The sequence below is a fragment of the Simochromis diagramma genome, unplaced genomic scaffold (assembly GCF_900408965.1).
Source record: "Simochromis diagramma unplaced genomic scaffold, fSimDia1.1 OVJJ01000802.1, whole genome shotgun sequence".
Lineage (NCBI taxonomy): Eukaryota > Metazoa > Chordata > Actinopteri > Cichliformes > Cichlidae > Simochromis > Simochromis diagramma.
In genome coordinates, this window is record NW_024387492.1 from 6,572,705 (window position 1) to 6,586,804 (window position 14,100).

The window sequence follows — 14,100 nt, forward strand, 5'->3', positions numbered from 1 at the left end:
GACAACCCAGCGTGTGCTCCCGACGCAGGGAAAACCAAACAGATTATGTTGCTTTCTATTGGAACCCCCCCCAAAGTTATAGTTTAACCTTTCTCAGCAGAGTTCAATGCAGGGGTCATGTATATTCCCAGTGTTATACATTTCTCCTCTTGCTCACTGTGAGGTTGGGGAATGGACACACTGGGGTGCATGTGTTCAGAAACAGAGCATGCGGACCCACCGAGGGGACAGAGGACACGCACCCGGCCAGTCCTGCACTTTCCAAGTGTATATGGTAACCCCTGATCACACTTGTCAGAGATCAGGAAGTGCGCCATCAGAAAGAGACTCAGGAGCAGCCTGTAATGAGTTAAAAGAAGCCTCTTCTATACCATTTGATCTCATCCTTCTTTTGGCTGCCTTTCAGGGGTCACCACAGTGGATCAACTCACCCCCTTTTTTTAGCATCCTACTCTATCATACCAGCCCTCTGAATGTCAATTCAATTCAATTCAATTTTATTTTATTTATATAGCGCCAAATCACAACAACAGTCACCTCAAGGTGCTTGAAGGTCCTCCTTCACTACATCCTTGAATCTCCCGTGTCTTCCTTTTTTTCCCCTCCTGCCTTGCAGCTCCATCTTTAGCATCCGTTGTTGAATTTATGCACTAATGTCTTCTAATTTAAAAACAAGTAGAAACTCTTTCATCTAAAAGAAGCCAGATTTTTCTATACAGCCCAACAGTTATGACTGAAGTGGATGGATATGACTAACTTTATTAAAGTGCTTGTGTACATCTTCATCTGGACATGCTTGTATGTTAGCTATTAATTTCCAAGGTTCATCTGTGCTTCAGTTTATGCCTCACTCGAACACTACTCTTTTGGGGACTAAAATCAACACAAGAGCCTGGGGCAAGTATGGGGCAAATTATACTTTCACATTTAATGATGAAAACTTTGCGTTTGTGCTTGTTAGAAGCTCAAAATGGCTGAGAAATGCAAAATGTTTAATGCATACAAAAGATGCACCAGTGCTGTGGATTCCCTAAACACTTCAAGGTTCTCCATGCACTGAGATAAGCCACAAAACCAACACCAACTCCCACCCGCCATGGATCTCCCTGACAACAAAAGTGCCTCAAACATGACCCTAAGGATCTTCTATTATGCCAGTGGTTTTAATCCTAACGTTGCTGCTGATTGGTTTATATTTACAGGTTGTAATTTTGTCATCCTGTGTGTCTATCTCTCATTCCTGTGCAAAAATTTCACCGCTTTCCTACTGAACTGTTAACACAGATAATAAAGTTCAGATAATTTGATTGTATTTGCTAAATGATATAGCAAATATAATCACCAGATGTAGCAACTGCATGAAAATGTTATAGAATCACTGCCATTCTACTGCTGCAGGACATTTTCTGTGCCACTGATAAATGTGAAACTAATCCCTGCACAAAATATTAAAACATGCACTTGTTGTATAAATGACATTTGACCTCAGACAAAATGTGAACCATGTTAAACCTTTTTCTAAACATATTTATTTGTAACTTTTTTTTCAACATATTTTAACCCCTTGATGCCAAGTGCATTATATTTGAGACATGACTTTTTGAGGCTTCATTAGTGTGATTTTTTTTCTTTGCCTGGTAAACCTAAATAAAGACATTTTTAAGACAAAAGCTAGATGTAGCAAATATTATGCAAATTTAAAGACATATATGCAAATTACTTTTTGATTATTTCTTTAAAAATGTGTTTGAGCTGGGTGTTAACACCATAGGGAATGAGTATTCAGTATGACCATGTATATCTTTAACTTGATGAGTAAGAATTTATCAAACAATAGTTTTTTAACTCAGTTTTTTTAATTTCAGTTTTTTAGAGTTCTGGTAACAGGGTTGCGCCAAGCACAACACACAGTAACTACAATGTCTAATTAAAAGTGAAAATATTATACCTGAGTAGGACAAATGTTTTTTTTTTTTTACGGTTTATTATTTGTTTTTCTTAAGTAAATCGCAGTTATTTAAAAAAAATTAAATAAAGTTAGTTCTTTTTTATGGTGTACAACATACTAAACCATAACAGGTTTAATGAAGCCCTCCTTTTACTGTGAAATACACTCCCTTTTTTACCTACTTTGTGCAGCCACACACACCAGATCTACACAACATATGTATCACCGCTGGAAAGTGTTTGCAGCACATCCAGCAGTACTGAAGTTAGCTGGGCAGGGCACAGAGCTCAACGAACGTAGCAACACAGTCATTTCCTGTCATACATAACTTCATAACCAAATATAAATGCAGCTGTGGAAATATCTCAACCTGGCCTTCAGCTGAGGACGCTTCTCGAGGTATCCCGAGTTCAGGTGAGTGTATTTATAGGCCACTTTAGCAGCCCGGAGACACACTGACAGCTAGCAGGCTAGCTACATGCACTGCTGGAGCTAGCAGGCTAACTACATGCACTGCTGGAGCTAGAAGGCTAACTTTGGCTGAATGAATGATTTAACTTATCCGACTGTAGATTGGTTACAGCCACAAAAGCAATGCCAGAGTTTAACATTATGACAAGTAGTTTAATATCTGTTTATACAACTTGGGGCTGAAAAGCTAATGTTAGCACAACAGTAGCCTAGCTGGATGGCTACATTAGCTCTGCCAAACAGAGAGGCCTTTGTTGTTCTATTTGCAGACCGATAAAGTCACGAGAAGTATGCTGGCCTGTCTGTTGTTTGTAATATTTAGGCTTTCAAAGCTACAGTTATTTGGGAAGTAATGTTCAAAGGGGGGTATTTGCCCTGAAAACAGTTTTGTGCTATATGCGAACGAGGGCGTTCCCAAAAGTGTCAGCAGAGCAGTGCAGTGCATGCTAACTTGGGCTGCATTCCCATGTTTTTGTCAGTGAGTCACTAAATCTGTTTAGCTTGTAGCATGCATGTCCAATTTGCTGTGCTGTGACTCTCTCCCTGCAGCATGGCAGGCTGTGGAGAAGTGGACCTCTCAGCAAACGCCCTGCGACCTTCCAAGCTCATTGAGGAAGTGGGAGATGCTGCCTCCACCAGCACCAGCACTACCCCGGAGTGTGCCATCTGCCTGCAGAGCTGCGTCCATCCTGTACGCCTCCCGTGCTGCCATGTCTTCTGCTTCCTGTGCGTGAAAGGTGCCTCCTGGCATAGCAAGCGCTGTGCTCTCTGCCGACAGGAAATCCCTGAGGACTTCCTGGAGCGGCCTGTTCTCCTGTCACCTGAAGAACTGAAGGCAGCGGCTTCTGGGTTGAGCCGAAGCGGGGGAGTAGGAGGTGAATCCTGCGGAGACTATGCATGGTACTATGAAGGACGCAACGGTTGGTGGCAGTACGATGAGAGGACAAGCCGAGAGCTAGAGGAGGCCTTCGCCAAGGGCAGAAAGAGCACAGAGATGCTGATTGCGGGGTTTCTTTATGTGGCTGATCTGGAAAACATGGTCCAGTACCGCAGAAATGAGCATGGTCGCAGGCGCAAGATAAAGAGGGACATTCTAGATATTCCTAAAAAGGGGGTGGCGGGATTAAGGTTAGACCCTGAACCTACCCCTGTTCCTGCTTTACCTGTCATTGCTCCGGCAGCAACAGAGCGTGTCAGCTCAGCTGATGGATCGGACTCTGCTGGCCAATCGCAGTCTTCCTTTCCGGTTATTGTGTCTTGTCCCCCTGTTAGACCTCAAACACTCCTGGGGCGTCATCATCTCACCAGTCCTCTGTCACCTTCGACCCTGGAGGCATCTTTTTCTCAGCTTCTAATCAGCCAGCCTGAGGGTGAAGAGGTGGAAGGAGATGACGAGCTTCAGATGTATGAATCTGCATCTGGCAACAGTGAGAGTGAGGACGAGAAGGAGTGCGAGAGAGATCGAGAAGAATCAGTGGCACGAAGAAGACATAGGCAGAGGCCGCTAAGAGAGATCCAGCCAACCAGAGTCCCTCCAAGGGGCAGGCCTTCTAGTTCTACACTCAGTCTCCGCTCACGTAGTCCTGATGGGCAGTGCACTGTTACAGAAGTGTGACTGGAACATTTGAAAAGTTCTCAAACTCTCATCAGTTCCGCAAAAAAGTTTAAAAACCAGTATGCATCTTTAAAAGATCCCATGGATGGAGCAATACCTTTTGAATGTGTTGTTGCCTGTGTCACTGGGTGATTAACCTGTTGACTGATGTGCCAAACATTATCCTGAAATTATTGTTGGAATAATTAAAATTCTCCCTCCACTTTAATGTAAACTTCATTCTGTCGGTGGCCCTGTGTCTGTTGAGCTGTGTTCAGACCAAATTCATGAAAATATAGAGAGTAGTAAAAGCGAGAAGAAGGATTACAGGCAGTAGCTGGAATCAGGTCCTCCAGTTTTGAGAGAGTTTTATGACTCTTAGCAAAATTTCCACTGAAGTTGTAATGCAAGTAATTCAGCTTGCAGACTTGCATACTTTCCCCAGTTCATGTCACCTGAAGCAAATTAACATTCTTACATAGACATTATATGTGGGATAATGTAATAGCTAACATCATCATAACACCTCTGATATGGGTTGATCTCTCATGTTACCTTTGTTGTACTCCTCTCTCATGAGCAGAAACAACTAAAACCTTAGAAAGGAATATAAATTTTTTTTTAAGGTCGTTGTTATAGTCTTAAACAGTTTGCAGTTCATGGCTCGGTGGTTATGCAACAGCAGGCTTGTTCCTAAAACAAAAAAGTGACGTGCTTTAGAAAGCTATCCAGTCTATAAACTACCATAAGCTCACTGCCTTATCATAAGATGTGACAGTGTAATACAGCCCTTTTGAAATTCAATGATACTCTATTTACCAATTTTATGAGCTCATTGTTAATGTGGCTGATTTATGTATATCTAAATGTTTTTTCCTCTTTTCTCCATTTTTAGTGTGATGGTTTAAAAATCAAGCCTAAAATGTAGCAAAAGTTACAGAGGATTGAAACTACTTCCTTGCTGTGATGATTAGGTTTTTTTTTTTTTTAAAGCTTAATCGGGATCTAATTATTAGCTATTTAAATTTGAGTTTGTGTGTGTGGGTGTGTGTGTGTTCGTGCACGCGTGTGTGTATTAGAGGAGGGAGGCCATGTTTCCCCCTGGTTTAGTGTGATAGTCTTATTTAATAATGTGTTTTTTCTTTTGTTGTGAGCACTGTGGGTGTTGAAAAGCTATTGGCAGAACCACTGGAAAGTGTTGGGTTATATATGTAGAGAGACACATTTGGATTTCTATTTCTTGTCACAGGGCTACTATCAAAGCTTTGGCATTGACGTGTACTTGAATGAGCTCACACTGTCCTCACAAGCTCTGTCACCCTCACGACGCCTTCCCTCCCCATGTTCTTGCTTCAGCTTTTAAGTTTTTGCTGTACCTGTCTTACTGAAGTCTGAATGTTTCCTTTGTGGTGTTTTTGTCAAGTTATTAAAATTGTTTATCTGTGATTTAAAGTCACATAATGGGGGTGTTGATTTTCATTTATGATGGATGAATATGTAATTCAGTGCATTAGAGGATTGTGGGATGACTGGAAGCTCTGATCCATGGACTTGTTTGCAAGGAGTGTCCTGGATTTAATGCTTCAAGAGTCCACAAGATGGAGGTGTTGCTCAGATTTCTGAAACCCTTAAGCAGCTCCATACAGACTGGGTGGTTGAAACCTTGCCCGTGATGCAACTAAGAGTATTTTTGTGCCTATTGTGAATAATAACATTTTTAACATTGGAATTACTAACTCAAGCATGCATTGTACTGGAAAGTTGCTGAATTCAGCTGCAGTTTGTGTCAAAGTGAATACTTGAGTTTTTATTTAACATTTATTTGTTCTTAAATGATTAAGAATCTTAAGTGGACAGAAATATTCAGTTTGTGTGTTTAAAATTATTACTGCCTTTTCTATAATCCATGAGCAACATGTAAATTTATTTGTATAAATTCTGGGTTCTCTGCACATTTTTCAGTAAAATGGAGCTGATCCAATCCAAAACATCAACTTATTCACAGCCTTTAAAAGGTACAAACAGACTAACAGTTAACACCACTGCACTCCCACTGTATCTCCATCAAAGTCTTGCTCACATTTGCTTTGGTTTGACGCATTAGTCTGTATGCATCACTAAAGGCTGTGACTTAAACACTGGGCTCCGGACCCTTCTGCCCTTTGGATTTATTTATATGATGCTCTGAAACCCCACCAAAGCCGCTGAGCTGCAGCATTTGCCAAGTGAAGAAAACCGCAGGCTTGATGCGTGCAGTTGGACTGTGACTTGAATTAGAAACATGGCTCTGTGGGCCAGACTTTGTCTGTGTCTTTTCAGAGCTTTCACAAAGCTGTGTGCACTCTTTAGTCAGTGGCGATGGTGGCCAGATGTCGTGTTTCTGTTCCTGGGTAAAATAATTTTCATCTGCAGCCTGGAAAATAAGTGAATGCAATTTTTTTTTTTTTTTTAAAAAAAAAGAACATCTTCATTCTTTCAGCAGTTTTAGAAAGCATTCAAACACAATTTTGTATACTTTATCGAGTTGTAAATGGGTAAAAACGTAACACTCAGTTTGTAGTTTTTAGTCATGTTAACAGTTAAACAAAACAAACTTCTGACCATGATAAGTGACTATGTAAGGTGTGTTTTGTTTCAGGAGGTGAGCAAGAACTAGCTGTCACTCTAAAAGGGCTTCAGGAGTCCTCTGCAGAGACAGGAAAACCTGCTCATAGATAACCACCATCATACAGGCCTTTATGGCAAATAAGTCAGATAGAGGATACCCTGATTGGAATACAAATGACTTGCCATTCATATGTGTTGGCAGGCTCCATTCTGTTTCTGGCAATGCTTAGCACTAAAGAAATACAAGAAAAATATGGAATCGCCACACTTAGAGGATGTTCATTTAGCTGTTTGACTTTATGAAATAAACAAAGCCAATATGACAAAAACATTTTTGTATTCAAATGCTGGACATTCTGACTTCATGAAACATTGGCGTTTTGACAGAACTGTAAGAAATGTGATCAAATGAAAACCAGAAAACAATGAAAATGAAGCATGGCCTGTGAATGTTCAGAAGTTAATCATAAATTCGTATTGGCTGAAGATTTTAATCTGATAAAAAAAAACCAAAAACATCCATTCTGGCTCCAAGTTTATCCATCAACTGCTCTTTGAGAAAGTTGGACTCAGTTTGATTGAGAAAATTGCTTCTATTAGTAAAGCCCATATGTCAACCAGGGGTGTCAGGCTTTGATGTTTTTCTGGTTTTGTTGATAATGGTTTAACTTTGGATCTGGACAGAAATATTCCATTAATTAAAATAATTATATATAATAGTTGTTCACATATCATCTACCTCCATGTCACCCCATTCCTAGCTTCCTATTCTGTCACACCGACCTTCTGCGTGTCCTCCTTCACTGCATCCATGAATCTTTTCATCATCCTTTTCCCAGTATATCCACTGTCCAAACCATCTCAGGATGCCTCTCTAACATTCCTACAAACCGCTCAACCTGAGCTAAAGTACTAATTTTTAATATCGCTATCTTGACTGAACATCCTCCAATTGTGGTGACTGCAAATTTTTGCCAGGAGTTGCATCACCAAGAATCTTCAAGCTGTGGAGGTGCAGTTCAGCAAAATGTGCAGGGATCCAGCTAAAGAGTTTCTGAAAGAAATGACCTGAGTGCAACAGTGCAGTTATCAATATAGCAGTGAGCCTCACTACAACACTACAGTTGAGTGCATATCAAGAAAGTGTGCCTGAATCCTGTGGTGCCAAGAGATGTACCCCCCAAAATTAAAGCTTTAAATACTGCGTAACATTGACAGATTGATGGGTAGACTGGGCCTTACCACCTTCTGAGGTCAGTATATTTCTTTTTCTTTTCCCTTTTATGTGTATTGCAAAAAATAGTAGTCACCAAAGTATCACGTGTTGCTGAGAAGGTAGTTTATGGTGAGTTTTATGATTTTCTTGTTCTCTAAAAATACCTTCCAGCTGTAGCCGACAACCAAACCAATACAGTAAATCAGTTTTCCACATAACTGAAACACAACGCCTGCTTGGAACCGAGAGGCTCCGCAAGCTCAGGAGTATATCTATGGGTGCTTGTCACCACAACCAGTTGCATTAACATTACATGCAATTTAATCTATTGTTTCTATGAAAATATTGATTTCAGTAGCTTTCAATTTTTTGGAGACCTATACCTGAACACAGCTGATACTTGTCTTGTGTGTGTTCCATTCATTTACACATGAAGGCTAAACTCTGTCAAATACTTAAAAAAAACTTGCATTATCTCACCACTGTAGCAGTGTATTCTTTTCTGACTGATATATTTTTGTATACGTTGTTGTGCAACAGTCAAAACATCATAAATATAATCACTGAACAACTAATGTGATGCGCATGAATAATAACGTAGATATTACATTGTGCTCTTTTGCTTTTACACAGAAACAGAGACTGTGTTTAGATGGAACATCTGCTGGGGCGGAAGATGAGATGTGGCATTAGTGTGAAAATAGCATGAAGGACAAATGAAGAAGAGCAGACATGATGTTGACATAGAAACAAAGATGTCTTTCTGAATTTATTTTTTTTTAAAACCTGACTGTGAGTCTCATTGCATCTATGATGAGAGGTCATGGCTACTTCTGGTCTGGGCATGCACTATATGATATGGCTATTGCTGAGTGCAGGCAGACAGACGGGAGACAAGCCTGCTATATGTTTTCAGACACGGAGCTGCCCTCTAACGATCTCATGTGAACCTCATATACTGGTCAAATGCCTTCTGTAGCCTAACTTTTCACACTACATAAAATACATACCCTGTCTCCAATACATCCACAAATAGTCTCGTCATACAACTCTCGCCACCCTGAGGCCCAAAGTGGAGCATTGTTATTGTGGGGATTGTTTCTAACCTTATTTTGTTGAACATGGTGGATTGGTTGAGTCCATTAAATACAGGCTCAGGTTTTCTTATACAAATTCTATTGAATATTAAAATGTTTATTTTGTAAGAGAATAAAAGATGTTAGTACACTGTTTAGACTGTTGCAAGAACCATTAGCATGTGGCCTCTGTCTTGCAGCTGTGCATGATGTGTCTATGCATATATGCACAGTAGGTCATCAGTATTTCTAACCATAATGCAGAGATTCACAGACAAGGTACCTCACTCATGCAGGAGCCAAGAATGACTTCACTTCTACTGTAACGCTCATCGACCTAACACCATTAGCCTATCAAGTAACATGCCTCACTAAGCCCAGTGCTACTGAACCATTTATAACAGTGACGTATCACATTATTACTATGAAGATCGTAAAGTTTCTATTATGAGTCTTCTCCATTTCTAAAAACAGTTTAATGTGATTGCACACTGTATTTTCCGTTTGGTGTCTACTTGCTACCAAATGAAGGCTAAAGGGAGAACTAGACAGGTTAGTACTGAGCTGACAGTTTAAGGTACTGATATTAGCTTTTGCACAGGAAGAAATGTTCTTTAGAGATCTAGCTGCTCTCTAGTTTATACAGTGGGGGAAATAATTATTTGGTCATCCAATGAATTTGTAAGTTTGCCCTCTTCTAAATAAATTAAATGAAAAATGAAATGAAAAAAGTTTCATTTCAATGGAGAGAAACACAATATCAACCAAAAATCCACATTAACAAAGTTACATAAAACTTAAATAAATTCATCTCCCATGCAAGATTGTTCCTTCTGGGGGTGAGAATGATCACGAGAAAGGTGGCAGAACACTCTAAAACTCCCCTGTAGCTTGTTAATGATCTAATGACATTCGGGATCACAGTGACCAAGAATGCCATTAATAATACATTAGACTGCAATAGACTGAATCTTCCAGTGGCTGCAAGGTCACTCTGCTTTTAGGTGAGCAAATAAATGATTCAGAAAGAGCTTGAAAGAAAGTGCTGTGATCAGATGAAATCAAAATTGGGCTCTTTGGTTTTAGAAATGCTGAGTATGACCCAAAGAACACCATCCCCACAGTCAAGCATAGGGTTGGAAACATGCTTTGGTGTCGTTTTCCACTAATGGTACAGAACGATTTTACCAAAATCAGGGGCCAATGGACAGAGCCATGTAGCATAAAATCTTGGTTGAGAATCTTTCTTCAGGGGAAAAAGTCCATGACAACATTGTACCAATGCATTACTGCAGTCAACAGCAGCAGCCAGGTGCATGTACCTGCAAAACAGATGACATTCCTTGGTGATGTGTATGTCCAGGAACATTTATCTGACGCGAACATGGGCACATGAATGGGCCACAAGCCAGTCCTGCAGCCATGTTGCCGCTCCCAGCTGACCACCAAATTAAAATTGGTCATTTGTCACACGATAAATGGACCACTATAGTCACCTCTGCCAAGCAACACCAGCTAATCCCACGAGAGCGCCCCGCTCTTGTTTTGAAAGACGACCCACGAGGGTCGTCTTTCAAAGGGGAGATATTTGGGCCCCATTCTATTTTAATGAAGGGTTCTGGAATTTTCAAGAACGCTTTAGGCTCCCCCCTGGCTGTCCTTAATGGTCCAACCTCTTGTACTGCTGCACTCATCATCTAGCATTTGAGACGGCTGGTTCAATGGACAGATGCAGGCACACTGACAGTGTGGACAGGTGGACGAAGATAGAGCAGAACAAATTGTGACACCACCTCCAGTCTAACGGGACATTTTGTGCCATATGGTTAAAAGGAGCACAAAATGGAAACATGGAGCAGTGGAATTTGAAATTACACCTCTGGCCTAACAGAGTTGACCCTCAAATTCATAATTTAGGCTGTCAACACTCCTGGGAGATGTACAGCAGCTTTGAAATCCATTTTTTGCGTGTTACCGATACAGGGATTCGAGAGGAGCAGGTTCAGCAGCTGCTGAAAATGTGTGAATTCTTATCACCTAATATCTTTGAAAGACAAGAAGATAACTTTATTTACAAATGTGTGACAAGAAATTTCAGGTTCGCATAGATCTCCGAAAGAGCATTTAGCAAAAGGTCTGAAAAGACTGAACAAAACAGGTGTCAGTCGAACCCTGCTTGTTTCTGCAGCTGTGCGCTCACGTGTGCAGTGGCAGGTGGATGCCAATGAGAGGACAGAGACATGCCTGTTGTTTGAGACATGCAAACATTTCTTGTCTGTTAAATTTTAACACGAGAAATCCAGCTATATAATGCAATGAGAGAGCTTGTGAAAACGGCTGTAAAACGGCTCAGTTTCAGCTGATCTGTTCTCCTTTACACTTATTTTGGCCCTGCTGCTCTCCTGTTCACAATTTTGTGAGATGAACTCAAAATTAATGACTGTCAACTATTTTGAGTCTGTTGCAGGAGCAACTGACACATGCTGGGGATTTCATTGAAGACTCCCCAAGCCCAGCTTTAGAGAGGCGGGATAGGGGTGGAGAGCAGAGGACAGAGGACAGGTGGATGTGGCTAAGAAGTGACAGGAAGGAATGTGAGATTCTCACATTCTTCAGACATCTAAGAAAACATTATGTCATCAACCAGGGACACAGTGAGATATATTTAACACTTGTAATAGGCATTTTTCCACAGCGGAAATCCTGGCATGCGTTCTGTGGAAAGGTAACATTAAAAACGACCACATTCCTTTTATGTGACCCAGTTTCTTGGTCTTTTTGTTGTGGATGCTGAAAAATTACTGGACAAAAGAACTAAAACCAGCACATGTGCACATAGAACATCATCAGTCCTCCTAGAGGGATGGAAGACCATTTCTTCTAGATAATCCCTGTTTTAGATGAGCTCTGACATTAAAAGTATATGTACAGCAAAATAGTTGTGTGTGCAAATTATGCATATCATAGATCATTTTAACCACGTTCTGATTGGAGACTGCAAGATAAACAGAGGTGTTTTAACAATATTGATGCCTCAGTTCCATCAGGAAGACATCTGTAATTTTATTAATTACACCTTCGCCATCAACTGGTAGTGGCAGATGGCTGCACCTCCCTGAGTCTGGTGCTACGGGAGGTTTCTTCCTGTTAAAAGGGAGTTTTTTGTTCCCACTGTCACCAAGCATTTACCCATATGGGGTCATCTGATTGTTGGTGTTTTCTCTGTATTGTATGGTCTTCACCTTGCAGTAAAGAGCATCATGACATGACCGTGGCTGACTGTGATATGCTGTAAAAACGATGCCTAAGAGTGATGCTTCTAGCAAGCAGGATTTATTTTTGAATAAAGCTAATATTAACTATGAAACAACTATAAGTTGCTCCTGTAAAATAAACTCAGTTTTCCAGACATTGATTTAGACCAGTTGTAAATTGGTCTGTAAAACTTTTTTTCTTTTACCTTTTCTTTTTAGTCCAAGATTACGCTCAGTCCAAGTCTGGATAAATGTCTGAAAGACTGATACACGTGTTTTCTCTTAACAGAGGTGAGGATAGATGTAAATGTTGGCAATCACTGCCACAGGTTCGATTCTCTAAGGGGGTACAAGTGCTGCCTTGTCTGGGCTGCTCCCAGGATCTCAGCACACACACGCATGTACACAATAGCAAACCATTGAAAAGGGCAGTTCAGCATTGTACATGTGTCATGAATGAATGTGTTTGGACAGGACTGCACTTTTATAGCATATAATAAAAGTTGCATAACTCGTAAAGTAGTTGCGTAAAGTAGAGGCTGTCCGAGGTGTGATGATGTAAAACTAAAAGTATCTTTTAGTGGGCGTAACCCCCTTGGGTATGTTAACTTGGTTGCTGACGTCAAGTAAGCCAAGGCGACACTTCAGCTGTCTGCTCCTGTGTTCTCTTCCTTTCTCCCCACTGGCATGTGTCTGCTTCTGCTCACATGAATAGCCTTTCCAGTGGAGAGCATGTTGTGCCAGGCTCTGCCATGCTGTGTTGGTCTGATAGCAGTGTCTTTCATTCAGGGAGGCAGGGATAAAGGGGGAGCAGGCTGGACTAGGAGGGTGAAGAAGGAGAAGACGTACATGGCAAAGAACACTGCTTTTTCACACTTTCTACTGCGGATTTCCTGTTTAAAAGCTCGCTTATGCAGGTGGGAGGTCGAGTTAGTAGGGGGCCTGATGAGGGTGGCGGAGATGGCCAGCATCTTGCAGCATGTGGAGGTGCCAACCTGTAAGACGGGCTGTCATTTACTCACACAAAGAACCTGGAAGCAGAGGCGGGAAGACCAATGAGTAATGCTGTAACAGGGATACAGGAAGAGAGATGTAATTTTGATACCAGACAGAGGAATAATAAGGGGAACTATTATAATGTGCCTAAAAAAGCAAAACACACACAGACACACACAAATGAACCCAAAAACCACTAAATAAAATTACTTTAAAAAAAGAAAATGAGTGAGGGGCAAAATTATGTCCCAGATGAGCAGTTGAAACCCAGAATCTAAAGGCATTTCTACCCGAGGAGGCAGAAAAGGAGATAAATAAGCTAAAAGATAAAGAGCTAAGGAGACAGAGAGCCAAAACCCCCTTCCTGCTCTTTATTTATACTCCTAAAGACAGCAGGATAAGATTTCTGGCACCAAAACACACGTCACGCTTGCTATTTCTGTCTGAAGTGCCACATAGCACTGAGAGGTTGGGTGACAGGCATGAAATGAAACACAGGCCCAAGAGTCTTCCACGCACCAATGCAGCTTTTAAATGACATTTCACACTTCAAATACCCTGTAAAATGGGGCAAAAGGCATAGCAGGGCACGAACATATGTGCATACGTCTAAAAATGATATTGGTTGGTGCAGAAACTGTGTGATATGAATGCTTTTTTTATGCAATGCAAATGTTCTTTCAGCGCCAGTGTGTAAACTTGTGAGTGTGTCAATGTGTTTCCTTCCTCTGCTCCAAAGCAGGTGTCAGGTGCCCCAGAGGTTGTTGATGGGAGAATGATGAGGTGAGAAACACAAAGCATGCGACGTCATCTCCGCCTGTGCCGCACGCTGAATATCCCGATAACGGCAGGTAACGTAACTGCCCTTGAACGGACGCTGCACGGTGTTTATGTGCTTAACAGCATCATCATTTCACTTTTCTTTTTTTTTTTTAAGA

General features: G+C 41.1%; 1 protein-coding gene across 1 annotated transcript; it reads left to right on the forward strand.

Moving 5' to 3' along the window:
* The first annotated feature begins 2,156 nt into the window (after positions 1-2,156).
* On the forward strand, positions 2,157-5,469 carry LOC120725198 (E3 ubiquitin-protein ligase rnf146-like). The gene is made up of 2 exons (XM_040017952.1): positions 2,157-2,362; positions 2,969-5,469. Exon 2 carries the CDS (start codon positions 2,970-2,972, stop codon positions 4,032-4,034), a length of 1,065 nt encoding a protein of 354 aa, XP_039873886.1. The 5' UTR covers positions 2,157-2,362; position 2,969; the 3' UTR covers positions 4,035-5,469.
* Positions 5,470-14,100: the final 8,631 nt, after the last annotated feature.